At 39.1% G+C, this 27,744-nt stretch overlaps 2 protein-coding genes across 3 annotated transcripts in view; one reads left to right on the forward strand and one right to left on the reverse strand.

Moving 5' to 3' along the window:
- LOC137261071 (ADP-ribosylation factor-like protein 1) overlaps positions 1 to 27,744 on the reverse strand; it is a 382,131-nt gene that overhangs the window by 206,851 nt on the left and 147,536 nt on the right. The window lies entirely within an intron of this gene.
- Positions 1 to 27,744, forward strand: part of LOC137261677 (opioid growth factor receptor-like protein 1) — a 42,475-nt gene that overhangs the window by 7,824 nt on the left and 6,907 nt on the right. For both annotated transcript variants that reach the window (XM_067799456.1, XM_067799455.1), the window contains 5 exons: positions 3,673 to 3,750; positions 6,351 to 6,420; positions 6,884 to 6,962; positions 8,256 to 8,322; positions 12,548 to 12,696. In XM_067799456.1, coding sequence (XP_067655557.1) covers positions 3,673 to 3,750; positions 6,351 to 6,420; positions 6,884 to 6,962; positions 8,256 to 8,322; positions 12,548 to 12,696 — 443 coding nt within the window. The remainder of the gene's footprint in view (positions 1 to 3,672; positions 3,751 to 6,350; positions 6,421 to 6,883; positions 6,963 to 8,255; positions 8,323 to 12,547; positions 12,697 to 27,744) is intronic.

The raw sequence follows: 27,744 nt of genomic DNA on the forward strand, positions 1-27,744 counted from the left end.
TTTACAAACATGGGTTGCTGACATCTAATATATTTGAAATATACTCACCCATTTCACATCACCATCTATAATCAAATCAATTTGTCAAAATCTATGCATTTCTTTGCTAGATGGCTGTTATTTTCATAGATGTAAGTTCTCATATGCCAAAACTGACGGAACGAAAGACCTTGTATTTACTGTGCATACCACACCATGATAAGTGCATACAGTTTCACCTCCAGTCCAGGGTATTTGAGATGGAAAGAAGACATAATACTATGGATTATTAACCTCTGACTGAAGTGTTGGGTTGTTCTTTTTCAACATTAGTAAACCTGAACTAAAGATGAGCATCAGTTTCTCATGGCCAATAAATGCTTTGCACTAACCTTTATATGGCTAGTGAAGCTTTCTTAATCCCTAACCCTGATGAACATAAGTATTTAACATACTGATTCAGAATGATGTGTCAAATGTATTCCAGTAAGTACTGAACAAATGTGCACAACTAGGATTTACAATAAGGAATTTTTACCGAGGCTTTAACATGATGTAGATCTTTAGTAAGTATGATTATCATATTATATGATTATCTTATCATATGATTATATTTTCAATTAAAGCAAATTTCTTTGTATGCAGTAGGATGATGACAGAAGAAAACATATTCCCAGGCATTACCTCCATCATCGAAAACAAATAAAACACAAATTTTATAAAGATATATCTGTTTTATGAAAACTGTGTATGTGGAAAGTATTCTGCCAGTACCTGTAGTCCATGTAAGTTGGCATTGTAAGAATGAAATGCCTTTTGCATCTGTGTCATCGACAGAAAACTCATTTATCTTTTCTCCAGAAGGAAAATTAAACAAACGCATACCAAATGTAGGGATGAAAATTGAGCATGTTATTCATCTCTTGCTGATATATACAAATACCCTCTTCACCCATTTATCATCAACATGTGTATAGTGTGCCATATTCACCATAAGTAAACACTCCGCTCATCACCCTCTTGACCAGTCTGAAATGAATGTTGATAAGCAACCCAGACAAAACCTGAAACTTGACAAGACAAGCCATATGTTTTCACACACAAACAATAATATACTGTTATTAGAAACATGCTTAAGATGAACGTTTTGGCAACCTTTGTGAATTTTGTAGTCAAATGCCAACGATGAACAGTTTTCGAAAAACCTTTATTTTCAGATTGTCCTTCACTGTTTGATCTCTAACAATGAATTTAGTTTGTGTATGGTTTTATGAAAATTGTCATTTTTCTAAGTTTTAAGGGTGCTTATTATGAACATTGCAGATGTTGTGTGTAACGTTTCCACGGAAACGATTAAGACTGTTTCAAAAAGGAGAGGTGGGCTTTGTTTCTAATATCATTTAGCAAAACTTGTCAGATATGTTGAGGCAGATCCCAAAGTGGTGCCTTTTGCTAAAAATGCAGATTTTTGGTATTCTTATGTTTCTTGGTTTCCGTGGAAACAATTCGGACTTCACTCAAAAGGGACAGATGGACTTCGTTTTCAAAGCACAACTTGAAAACCTTTCAATATCTTTGAACAGAACTTGATTTGTGATTCAGATCTTGAACATGTTGAAGTGGTGCCATTTGCTATTTGCTTATTTTTGTCATTTTTATTTTTCCTGTTTTCCATTGAAATGATTTGGACTAAGCGTCATAAGCAAGGCATGGGTTTGTTTCCATAGCACAGTACGAAAACTTCTTAATATCTGTGTGCAAAACTTGGCACATATGTGAGGCAGATCCCAAAATGGAGCATTTTGCTGCTTACAGATTTTTGTGATTTATTATTTTCTTGGTTAAGACTTAGTCTCAAGAGGCAGGATGAGCTTTCTTTTCCAGAGCATAACTGAAAAACTGTTCAATATTTATCTGCAACCTGTAAAACTTGGTAGATATATCAAACAGAACCTTAACGTTACAGATTCAAATATAATTGACTGAACGATATTAAGTCTAAATACCAATTCCCACAGTAATGGATGGTCAGATGAATGGAGTAAGTTGAATTCCCAATAAACATTTTAAATTGAATTTTGAATATTTATCTTATCTTTTGAGTCGAAAAAAGGATGGACTGTGTTTGTAGTTCTTGTGTCTTATAACTAGCAATTTTTCTTTTGTCTTGTTTCTTAATTTAGGAATTGTCAAATCAATAATGCGTATAAGGTTATGAAAATAGAATAGAATATCTGTCTATACTTGGTAGAATCATTCCTATACCCAAAATGTCCCTGATGGGTGTGGTAATTGAGGAAATGATCACTTGTCTTGAGCATGTAGTGTTCTACTTGCCCTGAACTCAGGCTGTGTAGCCTATTAGTTTGTACGAAAAAATGGTATAGATTTCTCTATATATTTCTTACCACACTCAGACAGATTACAGATATATGATTGTAAATAATTGAGTCTGGACCAGACAATCTAGTGATCAGCAGCATCAGTATTGATTTCTGTCAGTAAATTGTCTATTCGAGGCTTATTTAATGACACACCTTTTGATGGAAAATTGTTCTGTTTGACATTACTAAAAACTGTTGTTGAGCACTGCATTGTGTTCCAGACTTGATTATTTACAGAAAGTCACCATATAGCTGGAATATAAATAGCTGGTGTGCGGTGCACAACTAAACTCACTCACTCTCATTCATGTCAGATTAAACATTGGCCCGTTATTACCTCAGTGTCTACATATTTATGTTTCTCTAGTTTATAATACCCCCTCTATGTGTGTATGTAATAAACAGACATTATTTCATAACTTCAATTCACATACATATATATACTGCTTACGGTAAGTTGAAGATAAACTTTGGTAATATGGAAAATAATGTGTGTTCTTAGACTTCTTTTGTATGGAATATGTTGTAATGAGGGATAGACATAGTGTGAAATGTGTGAATATGCAGGGGCCCAAATTGTTCTCACCAAGAATCATTTTATTTCACACTCTCAAGTCACCTCAAATGAATGGTGGACTTTGTGGATTTCAACAGTCGTTTGTTTTTCATTTTCAAGCTCATTTAAGCAACATTTTCTAGCTTGTGTCTTGATCCACATAGCAATTGAAGCCCTATTGTATTTGAAATTCTACTTGAATCTCATCCTCTTCCTTTTCCTTAAAAAGGTACTCAAGTCACATACCTCTGTCTTAATACAGCCATATTTCCTGGTTCTGGTAAAATCCCATAGCAGCAAAAATTCACAACACAAATTATCTCCCTTTTTTCTATCCTATCACACCATGCGTTAACTCAATCTAGATCCAGTATGGTGATCTGGATCCCTGTTTCTTGCATATATTCCTTCCCAACACTTGCTCAACTTGACTAAAACTGTGGGGCCACAAATATACTTCCTCTCTTGGGAACTTTAGTTGATCTGACACATAAGACCATTGCTAGTTTCTCTGCTGTCAACCAGAGTGTATGCTTTGAAGAATAACACCTATCCACGGTGATTTTGCTCATAACAATTGGTAATAGAATTTTGTTTGATATTTTTGTAGTGTCATCAAATTTTGGTAGATCGCTGTTTCTTTATCATTTTTACCTTTCCTACTAAATTCCTTACCTTTCGGCCAGGCATGGCTGTGTTTTCCGTAAAGATATATTTACTGTATCATAGAATGAAAGTGATTTTCTGTTTTAGTCCAAAAATGCACGGAAATATCCGTTAATGAGGCGATGGAGTCAGAAAGACACAGAGGATTACAGAAAAGGTTATCCGGTAAGTGTCCTGACATGAAGGATCACACAAAAGGTTATCGGGTAAGTGTCCTGGCATGAAGGATCACAGAAAAGGTTATCGGGTAAGTGTCCTGGCATGAAGGATCACAGAAAAGGTTATCGGGTAAGTGTCCAGGCATGAAGGATCACAGAAAAGGTTATCCGGTAAGTTCCTGGCCTTAGGTCTTCTCAAAAACTCTTGAATTCACTGGGAGAATGGCATTCAGGAATGTTTAGTTTTTGGAAGTCCATTAAGAAGATGGTAGCACAGTTTAGGTATAGGGTCAACATTCACTTTAACTCGATGATGTATCAATTTCACAATATACTATGAACTATAATTAGCAAGGTCAAGTGGCAAATTAAGTACTGAGCCAAGAGCACCTACTTTACAAGTTTCCACTTGTACCAGAAGTGTGTTTTCTTCTAAGCTTATCACTATCTTTAATTAAGCAACTGTTAAAAGGTTGTCATGTTGATGAGTTGTCACTGTATTATGCAATTGGTGTATGTTTTTTGCCTGTTTTTTCTTAGGATCACTTTGAACATATGTAAATGTATGGAATTCAGGGAGGTGAAATACTTGATTTTGAGAGAAAAACGAGAGATTGAGCATGGATTTATGCCACAATATTTCAGCAATATCATGGCATGGGACATCAGAAATTGGCTTCCTATTTCGTGTCTAAGTAGGGAATCGAACCAGGATCTTAGTCATGATGAGCAAACACTTTTAATGATTAGGCCACCCCACCACCGCTGTAATGGATGATGTAGTTAACAAAGATGATTTTGCAACATATGTCATATTTGGGATTTCACTTTCTTAGTAAAGTACAAATTCTAGTACTTTTTTCGGTTGAGTCCCATGCGGGATTCGAACCCGCACCCTCAGAGTCAGGCACCTAATCGCCAGCACACAAAGTCAGCCGCCTAGCCCGCTCAGCCACCGCGACTTCCACAAAAAATGAAAGTCGGACAACTGGTAGTCTAGACTGCGTACTTTGTGTACCCCTCTGATGAGTGGAAATTGGCATGGCTCCCACGGCCGAAAGCTATGATTACACGATGCGGGTGCGGGTTCGAATCCCGCATGGACTCAACCGAAAAAAGTACTAGAATTTGTACTTTACTAAGAAAGTGAAATCCCAAATATGACATATGTTGCATTTGACCACTTTCTAAATGGCATCGTCTAATCAAAGATGATTTTATGTCTGGGTATGTTGACATATTCTCACTTTACTGAATGTTTCATAATATCAATCAATTGGTCCAGACTTCACTGACTTATTACAAAATGATGCAGCTTGTTTTCTTAAACAACAAACACACCCAACTTGTTTATGAAAATTCAGTAATCATTTGAAACTTGGGCCATGGTCACACTTACAATTATCTGCCACACTAATGTAAAGACGTCATCTAATCCATTGAGACAGTGGCTGCAAGGAACTGTTGATGGGAGGGGGAAAGTGCATGGCCTGATCAAGTGACTGTTGATGGAAGGGGGAAAGTGCATGGCCTGATCAAGGGACTGTTGATGGGAGGGGGAAAGTGCATGGCCTGATCAAGGGACTGTTGATGGGAGGGGGAAAGTGCATGGCCTGATCAAGGGACTGTTGATGGGAGGGGGAAAGTGCATGGCCTGATCAAGTGACTGTTGATGGGAGGGGGAAAGTGTATGGCCTGATCAAGTGACTGTTGATGGGACGGGGAAAGTGTATGGCCTGATCAAGTGACATCTGTCACCTGGAAATGTGTCTGTCGTTATTAACGTGGTCAGACACTTACCTGGATGTCAGTGCCACTTTATTTGTAAGTGCCGAAAGTTTATGTCAGTGCTATGAAATTTGCATTGCTACTATTGTGATAATGCGCTTTTCATTAATACACGGGTACATATCTGAGTAAATTATGGAAATATTTTGTTAAAACTCAATTCGGATTAAGTCTTTTGCGTACAAGTATGCTTAACGTTTTGTAAATAATCTATAAATCTGATCATACATACAAAAGTAAATGTCAAGTCGTAGCTTGTGTACTGGTGGTTAGATAGAGAACCATAGGTGTACTGTGACTGTGAGGTTCTATTTCAGGAAACGGACTTGACAGTTTGCTGTCTTTCATATCATTTCTCAAATCACAAATCTAATATTGATAACAAACAGTAACATTTATACTTTATTATGTTTTTGAAAATAATGGAAAATGGCAAAATACCAAATTTAGTTTGATTGAGGTGAATGCAGTTTATTTGGTTACTCAAAGGAAAATTAGGATACCCAACTGACATGAACTCAAACACGTAAATACCTTACTGACCCAATATGTTATATGTAGCTCTGTTAATGTATAAACACATTTCCTTTTGATGTGAACAGCCAATCTCATATGATACTTAGATCAGTAGAAACTTTGGAATCGTAACTTTTCTGTCTGAAATCAAGCAGAAGTAATGTATAATGCAGCATTGATTTGATGATAGGTTAACATTGTAGACTCAAGGTCATGACATGTATCCAGTTTTGACTGAAGCCTGGATCAATGTAACTTGTCGTTTTCAGTCAACATTTCTGCATTGTTTGTGGCTTGTTTCAGGGAAAGAAGGACAGCTCTGGAACGCTAAACCTCGACTTCTATACAAACAACATCCCATCTCGTCCCAATGGTATGTCTCGTTTGTCTTAAGGTAAAACATATTGTAAGAACACTCTCTTCCTCTCCATCTCCTCCCTGATTCCCCCTTCTCTCTCTGTACACAACCGACCCAAACACCCACCTGTACAGTCACTTAACCAGCCGACCTGAACACCTACCTGTCCACCTTCTCACCCATTCACCAATTGACCCTAACACCTCCCCGTACACTCACCTACCCTGTCACCATCTGCCCCGAACACCTACCTGTTGGCTCACCAACCACCTTTAACACCACACTACCTAGCACACAGTGTAGTCATGCCAGAGACGTAGGACTTGAATCATCTGCCCAAATTATGCTTTTTAGTGGACCATCTCTCTACACACTGGAGTGATGAATGTCCAACTTAACCAGAGTCCCACAATCTCATATCTTATTAAAAGTTGTATGCTGCTTGGAAATATGTTGCAACTATTAACCTGTATTGCAGGTGACAAAATTGATGTCATACATGAGGAGTGGTTTGGAGACTATGACAGACTCGAGAGCCATCATGGTTACATACAGTGGTAAGTCAGGCAAAAATGTGATTGGAAAAATATTTTCTGATAATAATTAACCATATAGCAACACCAAAAATAGTTTTTGAAATGCAAGAAAAAAACAAGTTGTTGACATTTTCTACTGAATTGCCCTTTCATCAGCTCCATCAATCTCTTTCTATGTATATGCAGATTGCCTTAAGTGTTGTCAAATCAGATGTCCTCTTCAAAATGGCACGTTCAATGGATTTCAAGTGTTTCAGTGTCTATTCGTATAGGGGGAAAAGACAAGCGTAATAAGCATGAGTCAGGATAAGAATAAAATATCATTATATTCATATTATTTTATTAAGAACATTATGTTATGTTTATGTTACCTATTTCCATGGATATGTTTTGAAAGGGTGTATGTACTGCTCCTGTACATTCTGTTTTTTCTAAGGCCATGGCAAATCTGCTTCCATACACCTTTCATATGCTTTGACCATTGACCAATCAGAATTCAACAAATTTATCTAAATGTTAAAGGTCACATGCAACGCAAAACACAACTTTGCAGATTCTGATACCTTTCTATATGGACTTTAGAAACAAATTGCAAATTTAACTTATAAAGTTGAAAAATAACTTGATGAAAAAAGTCAGAGGAAATTGCTGTTCAAACGAATCGCAATTTTCACTCAGCAATGGGCGAAAAGTAGTTTCACCAGTAGTGCTGGGCTGCGCCAATAATGCATGCACAGTGATTAGGTTCGTGCGGCTTGAACTAGGAAGGCAACTTGTACAAATACAGCAAGTGATGCATGCAAGGATTGTTGCTACAGTTGAAGTTGGATAACAAGAGATGTTTCCTGTGATTACAATCATCTTGGGTCTGCTGTAATAGATATACACTGGTCCCATACATGTAGATTTGCAGGCCAAGTTTAAAGTGTAGCATTAGAAATAATAATTTCATTGCTAAAACCTGGTCAGCTTGAAAACTGAAATCATTCACTGTCTTCATTACACAAGTGCACACCCACCCACTCTGACTGGGTTGATCTTCCGGTTGCTTTGTTTCAATGGAAAAAAAACAAGTACAAAATATTGCACTTTTGATTCACAATTACATGCTTATAATTTTGTATATTTGTGTTTTCACAATCAGTGATGTATATTACATGTAATGAATAAGTGATATTTGTGTTTTAATTATGTTTGATTTTTTGGTTGCATGTGACCTTTAATTTGTTGTTTGTTAAGGTGTCTTCAGAGTTTTGCTTGTGACTGACGTCTAGTAGTTTTGACTGTATATTATTTTTCTTTTCATTGGTACAGGTTGTTTCCTATTCGAGAGAATGGAATGAACTTCTATGCTCAAGAATTACAACTTAAGGAAGCTGAGGTATGCCAATATTCTGTTTGGTGTTCAGCATGGCTCCATTGAGATTCAAAAGACCTGCTTACTGTCAAACAGTTTCAGTTTACCAGTAGATATGTTGATGATTGGAAATTGTTTTGAAATCCAAGAGTGATCATTCATCCTGTGTCAGTAATAACTACAACCTCTCAAGCTGTGTGTCAGTATTTGAAGTATTTCAGCACTACTTTAATGTTAGCATCCAATAGTTTGATAAGTCATGGAGTGATGGGTAAGATCAGGCAAAGTCCCTTTTGAGATAAAGTGAATGTAGTAGTGGAGTAGAACTGGCCTTGGATGGAGTCAAGATGTGAGGAAGAACTGGACCTCTTTATTGAAAACGATTATAGTGCTACGACAGTGGTGTTGGAGTTATGGTATGAGTTATGATCATTTTAGTGCTACAATGGCTTTGAGGAACGGAGCCCTGTGACATAGACTTATGACAGTCATTGTGCTACAATGGCTTTGAGGAACGGAGCCCTGTGACATAGACTTATGACAGTCATTGTGCTACAATGGCTTTGAGGAACGGAGCCCTGTGACATAGACTTATGACAGTCATTGTGCTACAATGGCTTTGAGGAACGGCGCCCTGTGACATAGACTTATGACAGTCATTGTGCTACAATGGCTTTGAGGAACGGCGCCCTGTGACATAGACTTATGACAGTCATTGTGCTACAATGGCTTTGAGGAGCGGAGCCCTGTGACATAGACTTATGACAGTCATTGTGCTACAATGGCTTTGAGGAGCGGAGCCCTGTGACATAGACTTATGACAGTCATTGTGCTACAATGGCTTTGAGGAACGGAGCCCTGTGACATAGACTTATGACAGTCATTGTGCTACAATGGCTTTGAGGAGCGGAGCCCTGTGACATAGACTTATGACAGTCATTGTGCTACAATGGCTTTGAGGAACGGAGCCCTGTGACATAGACTTATGACAGTCATTGTGCTACAATGGCTTTGAGGAGCGGAGCCCTGTGACATAGACTTATGACAGTCATTGTGCTACAATGGCTTTGAGGAACGGAGCCCTGTGACATAGACTTATGACAGTCATTGTGCTACAATGGCTTTGAGGAACGGAGCCCTGTGACATAGACTTATGCCAGGCATTGTGCTACAATGGCTTTGAGGAACGGCGCCCTGTGACATAGACTTTTGACAGTCATTGTGCTACAGTAGCTTTGAGGAACGGGGCCCTGTGACATAGACTTTTGACAGTCATTGTGCTACAGTAGCTTTGAGGAACGGGGCCCTGTGACATAGACTTATGCCAGGCATTGTGCTACAATGGCTTTGAGGAACGGGGCCCTGTGACATAGACTTTTGACAGTCATTGTGCTACAATAGCTTTGAGGAACGGAGCCCTGTGACATAGACTTATGACAGTCATTGTGCTACAATGGCTTTGAGGAGCGGAGCCCTGTGACATAGACTTATGACAGTCATTGTGCTACAATGGCTTTGAGGAGCGGAGCCCTGTGACATAGACTTATGACAGTCATTGTGCTACAATGGCTTTGAGGAACGGAGCCCTGTGACATAGACTTATGACAGTCATTGTGCTACAATGGCTTTGAGGAGCGGAGCCCTGTGACATAGACTTATGACAGTCATTGTGCTACAATGGCTTTGAGGAACGGAGCCCTGTGACATAGACTTATGACAGTCATTGTGCTACAATGGCTTTGAGGAACGGAGCCCTGTGACATAGACTTATGCCAGGCATTGTGCTACAATGGCTTTGAGGAACGGCGCCCTGTGACATAGACTTTTGACAGTCATTGTGCTACAGTAGCTTTGAGGAACGGGGCCCTGTGACATAGACTTTTGACAGTCATTGTGCTACAGTAGCTTTGAGGAACGGGGCCCTGTGACATAGACTTATGCCAGGCATTGTGCTACAATGGCTTTGAGGAACGGGGCCCTGTGACATAGACTTTTGACAGTCATTGTGCTACAATGGCTTTGAGGAACGGAGCCCTGTGACATAGACTTATGACAGTCATTGTGCTACAATGGCTTTGAGGAACGGAGCCCTGTGACATAGACTTATGACAGTCATTGTGCTACAATGGCTTTGAGGAACGGAGCCCTGTGACATAGACTTATGCCAGGCATTGTGCTACAATGGCTTTGAGGAACGGCGCCCTGTGACATAGACTTTTGACAGTCATTGTGCTACAGTAGCTTTGAGGAACGGGGCCCTGTGACATAGACTTTTGACAGTCATTGTGCTACAGTAGCTTTGAGGAACGGGGCCCTGTGACATAGACTTTTGACAGTCATTGTGCTACAGTAGCTTTGAGGAACGGAGCCCTGTGACATAGACTTATGACAGTCATTGTGCTACAATGGCTTTGAGGAGCGGAGCCCTGTGACATAGACTTATGACAGTCATTGTGCTACAGTAGCTTTGAGGAGCGGGGCCCTGTGACATAGACTTATGACAGTCATTGTGCTACAGTAGCTTTGAGGAACGGAGCCCTGTGACATAGACTTTTGACAGTCATTGTGCTACAGTAGCTTTGAGGAACGGAGCCCTGTGACATAGACTTTTGACAGGCATTGTGCTACAGTAGCTTTGAGGAACGGAGCCCTGTGACATAGACTTATGCCAGGCATTGTGCTACAATAGCTTTGAGGAACGGAGCCCTGTGACATAGACTTTTGACAGTCATTGTGCTACAGTAGCTTTGAGGAGCGGGGCCCTGTGACATAGACTTTTGACAGTCATTGTGCTACAATGGCTTTGAGGAACGGGGCCCTGTGACATAGACTTTTGACAGTCATTGTGCTACAATGGCTTTGAGGAGCGGAGCCCTGTGACATAGACTTTTGACAGTCATTGTGCTACAATGGCTTTGAGGAGCGGAGCCCTGTGACATAGACTTTTGACAGTCATTGTGCTACAATGGCTTTGAGGAACGGAGCCCTGTGACATAGACTTTTGACAGTCATTGTGCTACAATGGCTTTGAGGAACGGGGCCCTGTGACATAGACTTTTGACAGTCATTGTGCTACAATGGCTTTGAGGAACGGAGCCCTGTGACATAGACTTTTGACAGTCATTGTGCTACAATGGCTTTGAGGAACGGGGCCCTGTGACATAGACTTTTGACAGTCATTGTGCTACAGTAGCTTTGAGGAGCGGAGCCCTGTGACATAGACTTATGACAGTCATTGTGCTACAGTAGCTTTGAGGAACGGCGCCCTGTGACATAGACTTATGCCAGGCATTGTGCTACAATGGCTTTGAGGAGCGGAGCCCTGTGACATAGACTTTTGACAGTCATTGTGCTACAGTAGCTTTGAGGAACGGCGCCCTGTGACATAGACTTATACCAGGCATTGTGCTACAATGGCTTTGAGGAGCGGAGCCCTGTGACATAGACTTTTGACAGTCATTGTGCTACAGTAGCTTTGAGGAACGGCGCCCTGTGACATAGACTTATGCCAGGCATTGTGCTACAATAGCTTTGAGGAGCGGGGCCCTGTGACATAGACTTATAACAGGCATTGTGCTACAATAGATTTGAGGAACGGAACCCTGTGACATAGACTTATGACAGGCATTATGCTACAATAGATTTGAGGAACGGATCCCTGTAACATAGACTTACAACAATCAAAGCTCTACAATAGCTTTGAGGAGCGGGACCCTGACCAACATCAGACAATGATGTTTTACCACCAGAATTTGACTGGGTCGTGCCAGGTGCATGTATGAATCTGGACTAGGCTGTTATTTCCCAGTTGTTGAACTGGGCAGGTTGACCTGATACATTGATATGGCCCTCACAAACATATCCAAGATATTACATTCAATTTAAGCTTGGAGGAAGTAATTAATTTCAAGACACTCATCACAATGAAGACTGGGGTTCCAATCCCACATGATGAATGATGTCCTCTGCCATGGTATTGCTTGAATATTGCTGAAAGCAGTGGAAAATCATACTCACTGACTCACTCAGATTGTTGTGCAGAGTGGGGCCCTGAATCATAGAAGGCCTGTTCTCTTTAAGCCTCTTAACTTAGACCCTTTCTGTAAGGGAATCTTGCTGTGAGATGTTTGCAAGTCTGTGTTAAAAGATGGGAGATAAAATAATCTTAGGTCTGTGGTCACTTATTCAATTCAGGCATTTGACAATAAACTGTTGGTTTCAAATGTAATGTAATTTGTTTGGTGCCCAGGCAATTAAGAAGAATCCGGAGACCTGTGATCGAGTTTTAAGGTCCTACAAGATGATGCTTAACTTCTACGGGATGAAACTAAAGGATGACGAGACAGGGGAACTGGAGAGAGAGAAAAACTGGCGACAGCGGTACCACCATCTCAACAGGTCAGTTGACTCATAATAACTTTGGCTGGATAATGCTCTGGTTTTCATATTGCAGTATATTACTGTAATTTAAAAGGTATTGCAGTGCATGCTTTCATATATGGACCAGATTGTTTCTGTGCACATCTTTAGTTCACAATAGTTCTCTGTGTGTGCCACACAATCAGATCTTACGCATGAAGGTCTTGAGGTAGAATAGGCATTCAGCAACCCATGCTTGCCATAAAAGGTGACCCTGCTTGTTGTCAGAGGCGATTAACAGGATCGGATGGTCAGGCTCGCTGACTTGGTTGACACGTCATCTGTCTCCGATTGACAGATGGTCACTGAATTGCCTGGTTCAGACTCGATTATTTACAGACCACCACCATATGGCTGGAATATTGCTGAGTGTGGCATAAAACTAAACTCACTCACTCACTCAATCAGATCGTCTGAGGTGTTGTTATACCATACTCCCTGTCGCCATTGTGTACAGCTGTATGTCAGTGCTTTACAGATAAACATAATGTTGTGGAGACTCAGTGAACATAATGATAAAGGTGATAGATAGTATTACCGAAGGCTGTACTAATAAGTCAAACTAAAAAATTGATCCATTTGAAGCCACTTAATTCCTCTAAAATTCCACATGAAACTATTCAGTCCACTAAAGCATTTTGTAGAATATTTGGCATAACTGAAAGCACCAGTAAGTGTACAGCTACTGACAAAATGTTAGATGAAACCAACAGAAATATGAGTGAACTTTTTTTTTGTTGCTGTGGAAATCGAGGGCAGATGATGCAGAGGGAGCTTACTCTGGGTGGCCCAATGTATTGCAGAATCTGAATTATAGTTCGATAATCACATTGCATGCTACTGCACCTGTTTATACCATTTTACCGATAATACTGGACGCTCTAATAGTAACTGTATGTAAAGTTCTCTCTTTATGGTGAGTCATTTATGTTGCAATTATGTTGTTACTCCGAAACGTGGTTTTGTGTGATTTTTCTTGTGCACAGGAATTTTGAATGCATATGTAGTTGGTTGGCTGGTTGTTTAATCCAATTTGGTCGCAGTCTGTATTATTGTCAAAACCAGACAAACCAGTGATGAACAGGTGGAATACTGCTGAGTGTGACGTAAAACTAAATTCACTCACTGGATGGCATGGTCCAAACTGTATTTTTTACAGACCACCGCCACCATATAGCTAGAAAATTGCTGACTGTGATGTTAAACAACCAACCACCAGTTCAAACTTGATACATTCTGTGATAGGTGTCAGCATACTTTATTGAGTTGTCAGTAGTGTAGAGAACCAAACTGAGAAATGATAATTTCTGCTGTTATTATTAAATTTAATTACTGGTGTATTTATCCACTGGTCATATAATAGTGTGTCATGGGTGATACACCTTCAATATGAGTGGATAAAAGTGTTCACTCATCACACTGAACGTCAAGGTTTGATTCCCCACAAGGGTACAGTTTATAAATACCTTTTCTTCCCCTCCCCTCAGTCTGCTGTGATACTGCTGAAATATTGCTAAAAAGGGCATGAATCCATTCTCAGTCTCTCACTATGTCAGCATTTGTCCTGACTAGCACAAGCAACTACACTCACCTCACCTCACCTCACCTCACCTCACCTCACCTCACCTCACCTCACCTCACCTCACCTCACCTCACCTCACCTCACCTCACCTCACCTCACCTCACCTCACCTCACCTCACCTCACCATTAAGTACCGTAGACAACTTCTTGCTTCCCTGGCCTACTTTCTTAAACATGTAATCTAGTGAAGGGTAGAAAAATCACTGTTTTTAAAAAGGGAAATAACTCCATTCAGCCTAGCATTCATGATCATTGTATACAGTATCTGATTATGAGTCTGTGTCTTGTGAGCCAGATTGTAAGCAGCTTTGTGTGATATAAGACACTTTGGCAATAAGACACTACTGGTATACAATACTAAAAACATTACTCGGTAATACTACCTGCACTGTTACACTACGACAGGTCATGCAGACAGTAAGGCCAGACAGGACATGACCATAATGAAGGACAGAGTCGAACCTCATAGCTTTCAGAAAGTGTGTCATACTTGGACCTGCATTTAACAATGGAATGTTGATGAGATATTGGAGTGGGCTTTGTCTTTCCGTACGTTGTAAGTTGGTTCACAAGTATAACTCAGGAATTGTTTTATTATTTAACACTTCATAACTGTGGGTTAATGCTCAGCTTGTGCATTAGGTAGTTGGAAATTGTAAATTTTTCCTCATTCCTTAGCAAGTTTATTCTGGAAAATAGATGAAACTGTTTATTATTACTAGGTCAGTTTCTTCATGATGATTTCACTCACTCACTCAAATACAGCTAAAATCCGCTGAAAATCACACTCACTCACTCACTCTAAGGTCTCTTCCTCAAAGCATAACCTATGAAGCACGTCCATACTAATTACTGGAGACATTCACATTCTATATGGTATTAGGCTCCATCCATCCGTCTGTACAAACGTACATCGTATATATCAAATGGAATAAGTAAAGAACAGTTGCCTAAATTCTTTTCATGTTTGGTACCTAGGTTCATCACAATATGAAGAAGGTGCAGTGCAGGTTTTGTGACCTTGACCTTCATTTCAAGGTCACAAGGGGACATTAACTTTTGACCCTTGTCAGCGAGATATCTCAAGAACTGGTCACTGGATTTTTGTCATATTTGACACCAAGCTTTTTCTATGGATGACATGAGGCCCAGTTGATTATGGTGACCTTCACATCATTTTCAATGACACTCCAACATTTTGCATGTTCACCTACATGTTTAGCTTGTCAGCGAGATATCTCAAGAACCTGTCACTGGATTTTCTTCATATTTGACCTTAAGCTTCATCTACAGATGGTGTAGGACCCAGTCGATTTTGATGACCTTCATGTCAATTTCAAGGCCACTGCGACACTTTGAAGGTTTCTGTACAAAGTTTGATTTGATCATTTGCAGTGGGGGATTATGTCACTCTAGTGACAATGCTTGTTTATTTTTGAAGTAAGGTATATCATATTGGGACCGGCTTGTATTGAAGCATGGTGTTTTATATTTAGGCTTGTTCTTTAAGTAAGGTGCATCATATTGGGACTGGTTTATATTGAAGTCACAAGTTATATATTTAGGCCTCATATAAAAGTAAAGTTCATATGCATGCACTGTCACACAAAGTTTTCAAATTTGACGTTTTGCAAACAAGTTTTTATGGTATTTCAAGATTGAATTGATTTATCTATAACTTTTTCTGTAGCACAACACGTCAATGTAATTGTATCAGTGCATTTCATTGAAACAGTATTCAAAGTTGACATTGACCTTAACAATACCAATTCTGGAATAGTTATTTAAATGAATGAATTTTGCTGGAGACCTGGGTCTGAACATCAGCTTCTGGGCCAGTGTGAATAAACCCCTGCAGATCAGTGACTTCATCTTTCACATTTCATATCGGTTACTAAGCATGTATCTGCTAAGCAAACACTTCACTTCTAATTGTTTCAAAGTAAAGGGTAGTCCACATTCAGACATTAACAACATTCACAAACATTGATCCAATTTGCAGCTTGTTCTCACAATGATAATACTCTTAGTATAGACAAATATGACAAAAAACACAGTTTTGTCTTGATCAATTGTCCGTGCTTGTTTGCCCAGAAAGGTCCTCACCCCTTTGAACTTTAGGACTGTAAAACAGTAACCTCCTTGACCATAGGGATTGTCCATCTTCGTGTCCATATGTTGACTTACACCTGTCCCGTGAAATATACAAGAACAGGAAAGGCCACACAGCTCACAAACTTGTTTAAATTGCTGTCCCTTCAGTTCAGGAAAAATGTTCGCAGCAGTTTGTTGTTTTGGGGGACAATTTGATGACTTTCACATCCAAAATTGGTCGTGGCATTTATCAAGGTTTTCCAACAGGTAGCACCTAGTTCCTGAATGCATCTTTACAAGGGCTTTGTATAAGTTTCAAAACCCTTGACTGATTGTAGTTTAGCCTGATAAACTCCTGTTTCATTTCATGTCAATAAGTCAACTCTGTTCTGATTTATAAGTACATTGAAACTCTCAACGCATATCATCAAGGAACACAAGTGAAGAGAGCAATGAGAGAAAGATGGAAGTCTCTGACAGCACTAAAACAAATTCTAAAGTGTACATCTTGAGCTAAAAGAAGATCATGAAGATCCAAGTTAGAATTAGCCTTCCATGCTTGTCATGAGAGGCGACTATCGGAATCAAGTGGTCAGGATCACTCACTTGTTTGACACATATCAACATATCTCAGTTGAGATTGACAATCATTGACCACATGCAAATTAAAATTAAGACCTATCAGGCCTATAAACCATAAACAAAGAGCTGAGTAAGCGATTATATGCTTATATTTTTGTTCATTTGTTTTTTCTTAATCAGCAATGCATTTTGTATTTCATGAATAAGTGATAAATGTGTTTTAGTCATGTTTGATTTTGGGGTTGCAAGTGATCTTTAAGAAGCATTATATATCATGGCTATAAGATGTTGTGGAAAGATTTCTTGTGATAGCAGAAATATTAACATTGAAAACTTTTGTCTTTCACTGTTTGGGTGCTCTTGAAATTCTCAGCTATCATACACACCATACAGCCTGTAATTGTAAAAATGCATATTCTTTGGTCCCTATTCTTTATATCCTAGCATGTTATGCCTGTGTCTGTCCAGCTAATACTTATCCCAGATTTCCAAGTAGTGGACATACGCTATCTCCAAGTCTGATCATAAACAGTCAAACCAGCCAAGTGGTAAGGCCATGCAGCTGCTTGTCTGACCGGTCATCTCTTAATCTCTGTTTAGGTCTCGCCATCACTAGAGTAAAGCTAATGTAAATTAAATGGATTAAGTATCAACCCAGGGCTTGTGTTGGTGTGAGAGTAATGACGCTGTAGCGATTGCTAGTTTGTGGGATGCAGGGTGTTTGTGACTTCACATGATTCTGTGAATAACAGGGATGAAATTTGTTGAAGCTGTTATGGTAACGTCTCTATGAAGTCGGCCATAATGTCATGCAGATTGTCATGGTGTGTTTTCATCTAACTATTCACCCTCTTTATTAAGTCGTGCAAGAAGGTCAGAATGGTTTCCTTGGGATAGACATGTTTAGGGTTTCCAGATGTGCCAACATGATTGTTGAACAACTGTTTCCAGATGTGCCAACATGATTGGTGAACAGCCGTTTCCAGATGGGCCAGCATGGCTGGTAAACAGCTGTTTCCAGATGCGCCAGCATGAGTGGTGATTAACTGTTTCCAGATGGGTCAACATGGCTGGTAAACAGCTGTTTCCAGATGTGCCAACATGGCTGGTAAACAGCTGTTTCCAGATGTGCCAGCATGGCTGGTAAACAGCTGTTTCCAGATGGTCCAACATGATTGGTGAACAACTGTTTCCAGATGGGCCAGCATGACTGGTAAACAGATGTTTCCAGATGTGCCAGCATGATTGGAGAACAACTGTTTCCAGATGAGCCAACATGGCTGGTGAACAGCTGTTTCCAGATGGGCCAACATGGCTGGTAAACAGCTGTTTCCAGATGGGCCAACATGATTGTGAACAGCTGTTTCCAGATGTGCCGACATGATTGGTGAACAGCTGTTTCCAGATGGGAAAGCATAGCTGGTAAACAGCTGTTTCCAGATGGTCCAACATGATTGGTGAACAACTGTTTCCAGATGAATCAATATGATTGGTAAACAGCTGTTTCCAGATGTGCCAACATGATTGGTGAACAGCTGTTTCCAGATGTGCCAGCATGGCTGGTAAACAGCTGTTTCCAGATGCGCCAGCATGAGCGGTGAACAACTGTTTCCAGATGGGCCAACATGGCTGGTAAACAGCTGTTTCCAGATGTGCCAACATGATTGGTGAAGAGCTGTTTCCAGATGTGCCAGCATGGCTGGTAAACAGCTGTTTCCAGATGTGCCAACAAGATTGGTGAACAACTGTTTCCAGATGGGCCAACAAGATTGGTGAACAACTGTTTCCAGATGGGCCAACATGGCTGGTAAACAGCTGTTTCCAGATGGGCCAACATGATTGGTGAACAACTGTTTCCAGATGTGCCAACATGGCTGGTAAACAGCTGTTTCCAGATGGGCCAACATGGCTGGTAAACAGATGTTTCCAGATGGGCCAACATGGCTGGTAAACAGCTGTTTCCAGATGGGCCAACATGATTGGTGATTAACTGTTTCCAGATGGGTCAGCATAGCTGGTAAACAGCTGTTTCCAGATGAGCCAACATGGCTGGTAAACAGCTGTTTCCAGATTGGCCAACATGATTGGTGAACAGCTGTTTCCAGATGGGCCAGCATGGCTGGTAAACAGCTGTTTCCAGATGCGACGATATGAGTGGTGAACAGCTGTTTCCAGATTGGCCAACATGGCTGGTAAACAGCTGTTTCCAGATGGACCAACATGATTGTGAACAGCTGTTTCCAGATGTGCCAACATGGCTGGTGAACAACTGTTTCCAGATGGGCCAACATGGCTGGTGAACATCAAACCTTGTTAAGATAGCAAAAGTTTTCATTAACCCCAGAAGAAAATGTTTTATGGGTTTTTTTTGTTTCCTGTATTTCCAGAACCTTTTTTCGTTTTTCCAGAGTCTTGTTTGTCACACTAAGCAACTGGAATAAATACATTTTAATTGAGAAAAGAGTTAAACTGGTTGAAATGATATGAGGATAAGTGGATGTTCCAAATGAGGAAGACATTAAATACAACTCCACTCTATAATCCAGGGTAAATATGATGTCACTAGACTGCAAGGTCAAAGGTTAACTGAAATTCTGGTATGTTGACAAAGATTATTTTGTTGTTCCTTTGATCATGTGCTTTCAGCGGCTCACTAGGTGGAGCCACTTTAATGCAAGAGGCCAGCTAATGCAAGGTCAAGTTGAGATATTTGGTTGCTCAATTGACATGATAGAGATTGTGCCTGTAATTAATGTCCCCAGAGAGGGTTGTTAAATGGGAGGGGACGAACATGCTTAATTAAAGTGCTAACATTTGTCATGTTATCAGGGTTATTTCAAACTTGTCCAACAAGGAGCATATTCGTTTGGTCGTAAAATAACAAAATATGTCCTGGATGTTTTGTTTGGTAATTTGTGGTGTAATAAAACTGGGTTTGCATTGTTTCAAGTTCTAATGAATTAATTCTGGTAATATATATGAGAGTTGTTATTATGACAATTAGTTGTTAATGTTGTAACCATTGGATATTATTTCTAATTACTTTACCATTGCCTTTTCCATGATGTCATTTCAAAAGTTTTTTATTCCAGAATTTTCAAATCGTACATTTAGGTATGGATAGAGACAACTATTTTCAGCCTGTATGAAATACATCTACTCTTTTACTTTGAAGGTTGTTCATGTGCACACATTTTTCATCTCTGGCACTTGAATTCTCAAGGTTGGGCAGCTTACAAAAGCTCATATATTTATGAAATCTGTTGTCTACCCTTCAGGTTTGTGACTAGTGTGTATTTACCATTTTAAGGACAGAATAATTTTCAAGCCACCATTTTATCCAATGATTTATCAGGAAAAAAAACAAAAAAGATACACCTGCTAATACTGGTATTAATATGCCATTGGTAATGTGAAAATACCTCAATGTTTCAACATTTGTTTGGCACATACTTGTTTACAACTGCATTATTAATACAAAGCAGGGACTTTAGTTCACTTTTTACAGTGAGTGGTTTATTCAAAAGTTTCTATGTAGAAAGGTTTAGAAGTGGTTGAAATGCCTCGGTGAATGTTTCAAAATTTTGCACAAGTAATGACTTATTCTGAAATGTACTGTTTCATGTAGAAATCTTGAAAGCTAAACTGAACAATTTTTGTCTTTCAGAGGCATTTAGAAGTTGTTATAGATGACCAAAACACTTTAGGAATAAATCTCCGTTAATCTTTTCCACACAATGTCTCGGGGTCATTCCAGATCCCTTCATCAAAGATGAAAGAAAATTTAACCATAAAATATCTTGTTATGTACAATTTTCGTTTAAAATTTTGTTCTTAAAATGCCTGTAAATATCATTCATTTGAATAAGTATTCTTCAGTCTCTCATCACGATATCACAGGCATCCGGGGGAGCAGTTTCAAGTATAAATATGTCGTTGGTACAAGTTTTCCCAGGGATCACAACCACAGACATTCTGTATCTATATTTGGAGAATTTATTCTTAGAAAATTACAAACTAATAACTTAATGTTTCAGCTTGTATCCAAAGGTTTAACTTCTATCAGATGTGAAGAGTAAATTAACTCCAAGCCAAACATAATATCGCCAAACTCTGAAATGACATTCCTGCTTGAATACATGATCTCTTTATGAAACAAATGCATTTTATCTATTAGGTGTGTTCCAAAGGAGAAGCATGGATTTAATTGTCAAGATGGCTTCTCTATCTCAGTGCCCTGGTCCTCTTCAAACAGATATAAACACATTAGAGGTTATTAATTTCCTGTGCTACTTTGAACTTTATCACAATTGTCCATATGATAAGAGGTCGAGTACAAATAGGATTTTCATAAGTGGCAAATGGTGTTAACGATATGTAAATAAACAGGGTTGTTGCCTTGTGATTATTTCCCTGATATAATTGTCGATGACCCTTTACATGGTTGCGTCTCATTTGCTGTGTGTTTGGGAGATTCCTTTCTATAAGCCGTGTGACATCCCTGTCATTGTGTGCTGGTATCTTTGTATGGTGTCACTTCCAGACTGCCACATATTTCAGTGATGATGGGAAAGTTTCAGTCATGGTGTGATTAGAAAGGCAAAATTAGAAATCATTGGTATTATTCATCTGTTCAGAAAAGTCAGTTCAGCTGATATAGTGGCTTCTTTGTCTGTCATCAGGTATCATCTTCTCTCCTTGGTGTCTTCTCTTCAGCATGTCCAACATCTTTACCTTAGCATCTTCTCTTCAGCATCTTCTCCTCAGCATCTCCTTTGCATCTTCTCCGTAGCAAACATTAGAGAAGTTGAAATGTGGCTTGCTTGTTCCCACCAATGATGAACCTGTATTTAAGGCTTTCTTACCAGTTTCCAGTGTCCTGTTGGAAAAGCTTTGCATGGAATTTATTTGTATATTTTTTCAACAAATTTATAAAATATGGTGCATGTGTATTTAGTGGTTTGGCTCAGGAACTGGTTTTCACAGTTATTTTTAATTCTGACCTTTATTTTACCATGCATTTGGAACATATTCCAAAGCTGTCTCAGTATGTATCTCTTTGCACTGAAATTCATCTCTGAATCGCCAGAGATTTCTTATACGTGTGACCCATGAAGGTCCATGGTAGAATTGATTTTCAGGACCTATGTTTGTCATAAGAGGCTACCAACTGGATTGGGTAGTCAGGCTCACTGACTTGGTCCTTGATTGACACATGTCATCACATCCCAATTTTGTTGATCACTGGATTGTCTACTCCAGATTCAATTATATGCAGACTGCCACCACATAACTTGAAAATCATTATATAACTTTATTATTGCTGAGTGCTGCATAAAACTAAAATCAATCAGTCAAACTTAAACGTGTCTTCAGTTTGATATTACCTAGATTTAAGATTTGTTTCTTTCCCTGAATGCATGACAAGGCAAGAAAATTTAAAGCTGAATGTTTCAAATTTAACATGATCACCATGTTGTGAGGGTGGAGAAACAACTTGAAGTTTATTTGATTCATGGGTGTATGTCTGAAGTAGGTGTTGATATTCATGAAGAAAATGTGTTGCTTTGCTTTTTACAATAGTGTTTTGAAAGAAAATATTCAACATTTTGACAGGCAGATTTTGATGCAAGGTGGTTGTATACACATTTTGATTTATAAAGGATACATATTGTGAATGTTACATTGAAGTGTGAAAATTGTAATTAGAGATCTGTTTGTGTTATGGTGCAGCGAAAGGATGCTTTGCTCTGAATATTTATGTTACAGATAATAATACAGTCATAAAATGTATTACTTCATACTTGTGGGTAAACGTATCTGCTTTTACAATTTGTTATTATGCACTGCAATACAACTTTCATGTAACATTACTATTTCTTGAAGGCAGCATCAGAAATTTCAGGTTGTTTGAGAGTAGTCAGTGTATGCATTTCACTGATCATCAGAGGTTCTAGTTGTTCATGTGTAGCGAAAATATTTTTCCGAACATACTAAGACGTAGGGTAGCAGAGGGATGGCCTAGTGGTTAAAGCGTTTGCTTGTTATGATGAAGACCCTGGTTCCGTTCCCCTCATGTGCACAATGTGTAGAGTCCATTTCTGGTGTCCCCCGCAGCAATATGTCTGGAATATTGCTAGCAGTGGTGGAAAACCAAACTAGCTGAAATGATGATACAGGAAAAAAACATTTGGATCTGTGGCTAGATCTGTTGGTTGGATTTGTGACTAGACTTGTTGGCCAGACCTGTGACTTGACCTGCTGGCCAGACCTATAACTAAGACGAATGGTTGGACCTGTGACTAGATCTGTTGGCTAGACCTTTGACTTGACCTGTTGGCTAGACCTATTGCTTGACTTCTGGCTAGACCTGTTGGCTAGATGAATGGCTGGACCTGTGACTAGACCTGTTGACCAGACCTATAGCGGATGGCTAGACCTGAGATGAGACCTGTTGGCTAGACCTGTGGCTTGACTTGTGGCTAGACCTGTTAGCTAGACATGTTGGCCGAACCTATAGTGGATGGTTGGACCTGTGACTAGACCTGTGGCCAGAGCTGTTGGCTATACCTGTTGGTTAAACCTATAGCAACAAACTAACAAGACATTTGACTACCATTTATTAACATGTATAAGCCGAATTCTGAGGACCAAAGAATGTTGTCTGTAGAAGGGGTTTTTTTTATCTATGAGGCACAATTTCATGGAAGTATTTTTCTGACCGTCAGTGCCCTGTGAGGACGAACTTACAGGTTAGCGGTACTCCTGCTAGGAAGTTTACCACGATTACAGCCACTTTGTTATACATGATCAATAAAATGCAAATCGAAGCATACAGTTTCCATTATTTCAAATTATTTTGCCCCTGGTCATTATTAAATTCTGTACCTACCTATTCACACACATAATATTAATTTTTAAAAAGTTACAATCTTGTCAGGTCGCCAATTTGACTTGCCAATTGGATCAGCTGTTTCCTGTCACTTCACATACAGTGATTGCTTCTTCTTGTTTCGATAGGGGTCCCAATTGTTTTGGTGTTTGCACTAGCACTTTCAAGAAGTGAGTGATTATTGGAGTAGGGGCATTCATTTGTAACATGTCAGTTTATCCCCCAGATGAGAGCCACGATGAGATACCGCTAAGTTTCCCTTCACTTTTATTTTTTCATTTCCGCGTTTTCACAAAATTATTACTACAGATTTCTCAAATAGTACCTATGGTCATCTTTTCCCAATTATCAATGGCTTTCCGCACAGTAATGGGATAAAACTAGGGCAGATATCTCCGTTTTCGAAATTCCGTACAAATAACATGTGAGGCGGCGATTCATTTGATGGCAAGTATAGTTTGAAAGCTCTGAACGTCAACCTTGCCAAGAGATTTTTCTGATTTGTAAGGATCAATCTTACTGGATATACACGGACAATGAGGTTATAGCAGCAGCCTACGTGAGTCAGTTATATCCTTTTACACATGGCCAGGGCAGTCAGTAGTCCGCTCAATCCAAACTGACATAATAAGAAAAATATAATACTTTATGGATACCAACTTCTATATTTATTATGATGCCATGTTTGGGTGTAGCTTCTTATACCGTTGTCAGTCAAGAGTAAAGTGATGTACATCATAATAAATATAGAAGTATTACATTTTTCTTACTATTCATCAACTAAAATGCCAATCAAACAGAACAAACTGGCTTGTTGAAAAAATTGTGACACCAACCAATAACAGTCCGACTACACGTTTCCCTTTTTACTCACTGAAAACTGTAAAAACATCAAGTTTTGCTTTACTTCAAACACATGTGACTTGAATCCCGTCTTGTAGTCTGTTTAATCAGGTAATGAATTAACAGCAGGTGATGAAGAATTAAGTTACACAATACAGGGCAATATAGTTTTTATTCCCTTTAAAAAATGTACAGAACGAATTATGAGACCATGTAATGAATGATAAAGAACAGGTGTAAGCAGACAAGTGTGCTGAAAAAGGGATTCAGCATGTTCAAAGACATGTTCATACTGTCTAATTATTGTTGAATAAACACTTAGTTTTGAAAGACATTTTGTGTACAGTTGATGTGTTTATAAGAAATCTTGGATTCCAACAAACATGTGGGCTAGAAGGTCTAAATGTGGCATATGTGTCTGTGGGAAGGCAAATTATGTGTTTAACGTATTTACTTCTTAGCCAAAGTACACAATAAAACTATTTGTCATTATTTCAACAGAAATATAAAAGCGATTTTGACGCTTTGCACATTGAAAAAGATTAACTAACCTGAATGCATGGATAGTGTTACACTTGATAGTCGTGCTGGTGGTCGTGATGATGCTGATTTTTGCACCAATGGTGTTGGGAAGAATCATCAGGAGGGGTGCCTGAAATAATTTTGCTCCAAACAATTTCCAGTTTATTTGATAATTAGCCTCCCTTTAAAGCTATGGTTCTGCCTTTGGCCTCCGATTACTGTGATCTGTCCTTTTTCAGACGTAAACCAATTTGATGCACGTTTTAAAATTTTTTATATATTAAAGTATATATCCAGGCTATATTCATGGCACATCTCAGAAAGCAATTCAGTCTCAGGTTGCAATAAAGAAAACTTAGATTTAGAAGCAGTGCATCCTGGACAGTTAATTAGCTATTCTATATACAGGGTAATAACAGAAGGTATTCATGTTCCAAACTAGGCGACTATGCTTGTCGTAAGAGGTGACTAACGGGGATCGGGCGGTCAGGCTCGCTGACTTGGTTGACACGTCATCAGTTCCCAATTGCGCAGATCAATGCTCATGTTGTTGATCACTGGATTGTCTGGTCCAGACTCAATTACTTACAGACCGGCGCCATATAGCTGGAATATTGCGGAGTACGGCAAAAAACTAAACTCACTCACTCATTCACTCATGTGGAAACTCATACTCAAATATGAGACCACATATCAAGGAAGTATCAAACAAAATTATTTGGGATATTTAAACCCAGCAAAATGTAAAGACAAACACAGAAATAAGTATGGCAATGCATGTTGGATTTCAAATAATGTATTGTGATAGATATTAAAAAGGAAGATCAGCGTGTCATATGATACCATTCATGTTATACTGACTGTCAAAATATATACAGACTGGGCCAGATGTTGACTATTGTTGCTCATGCACCTACAGTCAGGATATAATTATTTACCTGTCATAGGGATGTACCTGTGTTATTGCTGACTGAACATACATCTGTTACAACAGGTCAGAATAACACTATTCACCAGTCATTGTAATATAACTTATTTTGAAGACTGACACATAATACAATAACAAAAACCACCTTGTTGATCAGAATGCTAATCAGTAATTACAGTAGTAGATCCTAAGTCAAGTTTACGAGTATGTATGGGTTCTTCCTCTAGTTAACACCTTTCATATCCACCAGATTACCATGCTTTATATTTCAGGTGCCATCTGGGAATTCTTTTATTTGCTTGAAGCCAACACTTTGTAAACAAGAGATTCATCTATCATGCAATCTTAGTCTGACTAAGGAGTGAACCCCACAGTTAAGAGGGCTCAGATATCTAAAACCCTCACTTCCGAAGGTTTAAAACTTCTTTCAGGGTCAAGAAGGTGAAAATGATATATTTGTAAATGTCAAGAGAGTTCACCTGACTTTTAAAGAAATGTTTACATACCCACAGTGTGTGATAATTGCTTGTCTTTGCAATGCTAAGTTTTAAGCCCTTATGCCATGACATTATACACATACACTATGTGATTAGGGATGCTGTTGCAGTTTCCTCTCATTATGCTTGTTAAATGGTTACAGATTGAAGTTTTGACTGTTATGGTACTCAAAGACACTTGTTTAGGTAGTCTTTAGGTAGAGATCAGACAACACAAACTGTTTTCCCATAGACTTCTATAGTAGCCTTATTTTTTTGTTTTAAATTATTCATGTGATTAACAGCCATTCCATGAACACCTGAGTACAATCTGGCCTTTAAATGACAAGAAAACACAATTTCTGTTTCATCCAATCACAGCTCTCACATGCTTGTGTCTCTTCAGCTGTTTAGATACGGTACTTGCTACTGACGGTACTTGCACACGATCCTGATTTAGTGTAGAGGAATCTGGAGTACCTTCATGATGAGTGAGTGAGTGAGTTTAGTTTTACTCGGCACTCAGCAATATTCCAGCCATATGGCAGCAGTCTGTAAATAAACGAGTCTGGACCAGACAATCCAGTGACCAACAACATAACATGTGTTGATGACTAGTGTTAACCACGTCAGCAAGCCTGACCAAACGATCCCGTTAGTCACCTCTTACGACAAGCAGAGTTGCCTTTTATGGCAAGTACCTAGGGCATACCTAGGGCGGATGAACGATGAATAAGACCCAACTCATTACCTGGACCTGTTGTGATCATATGACTGATCATGTTTGGTAACGTAGAATATTTGCTCGTTGCGTTTCTGAAAAACAAAGATGCATGCAAATGTGACTGTGGATTCTCAGAAGTTTTTACTGCATGAAACATGTGGAGTAGAACTTGCATAGGGTGTTTTTTATTGCAATTTTGAAGATAACTTTTGGAAGTTTCCTCTTGAGTACTCAAATTAGTACGAGAATTTGACTGGTGAGTGGTCATTATTTAACATTTAAAAGATTAGAACTCACTTTAGTTTCTTTAGTCACAATTGTGAACTGTGTACTGAATTTATACATTTGTGTAAAATGAAAATAGAATTAGAAGTGAATAAATAC

This window comes from Haliotis asinina, chromosome 14 (genome assembly GCF_037392515.1).
Source record: "Haliotis asinina isolate JCU_RB_2024 chromosome 14, JCU_Hal_asi_v2, whole genome shotgun sequence".
Taxonomy (NCBI): domain Eukaryota; kingdom Metazoa; phylum Mollusca; class Gastropoda; order Lepetellida; family Haliotidae; genus Haliotis; species Haliotis asinina.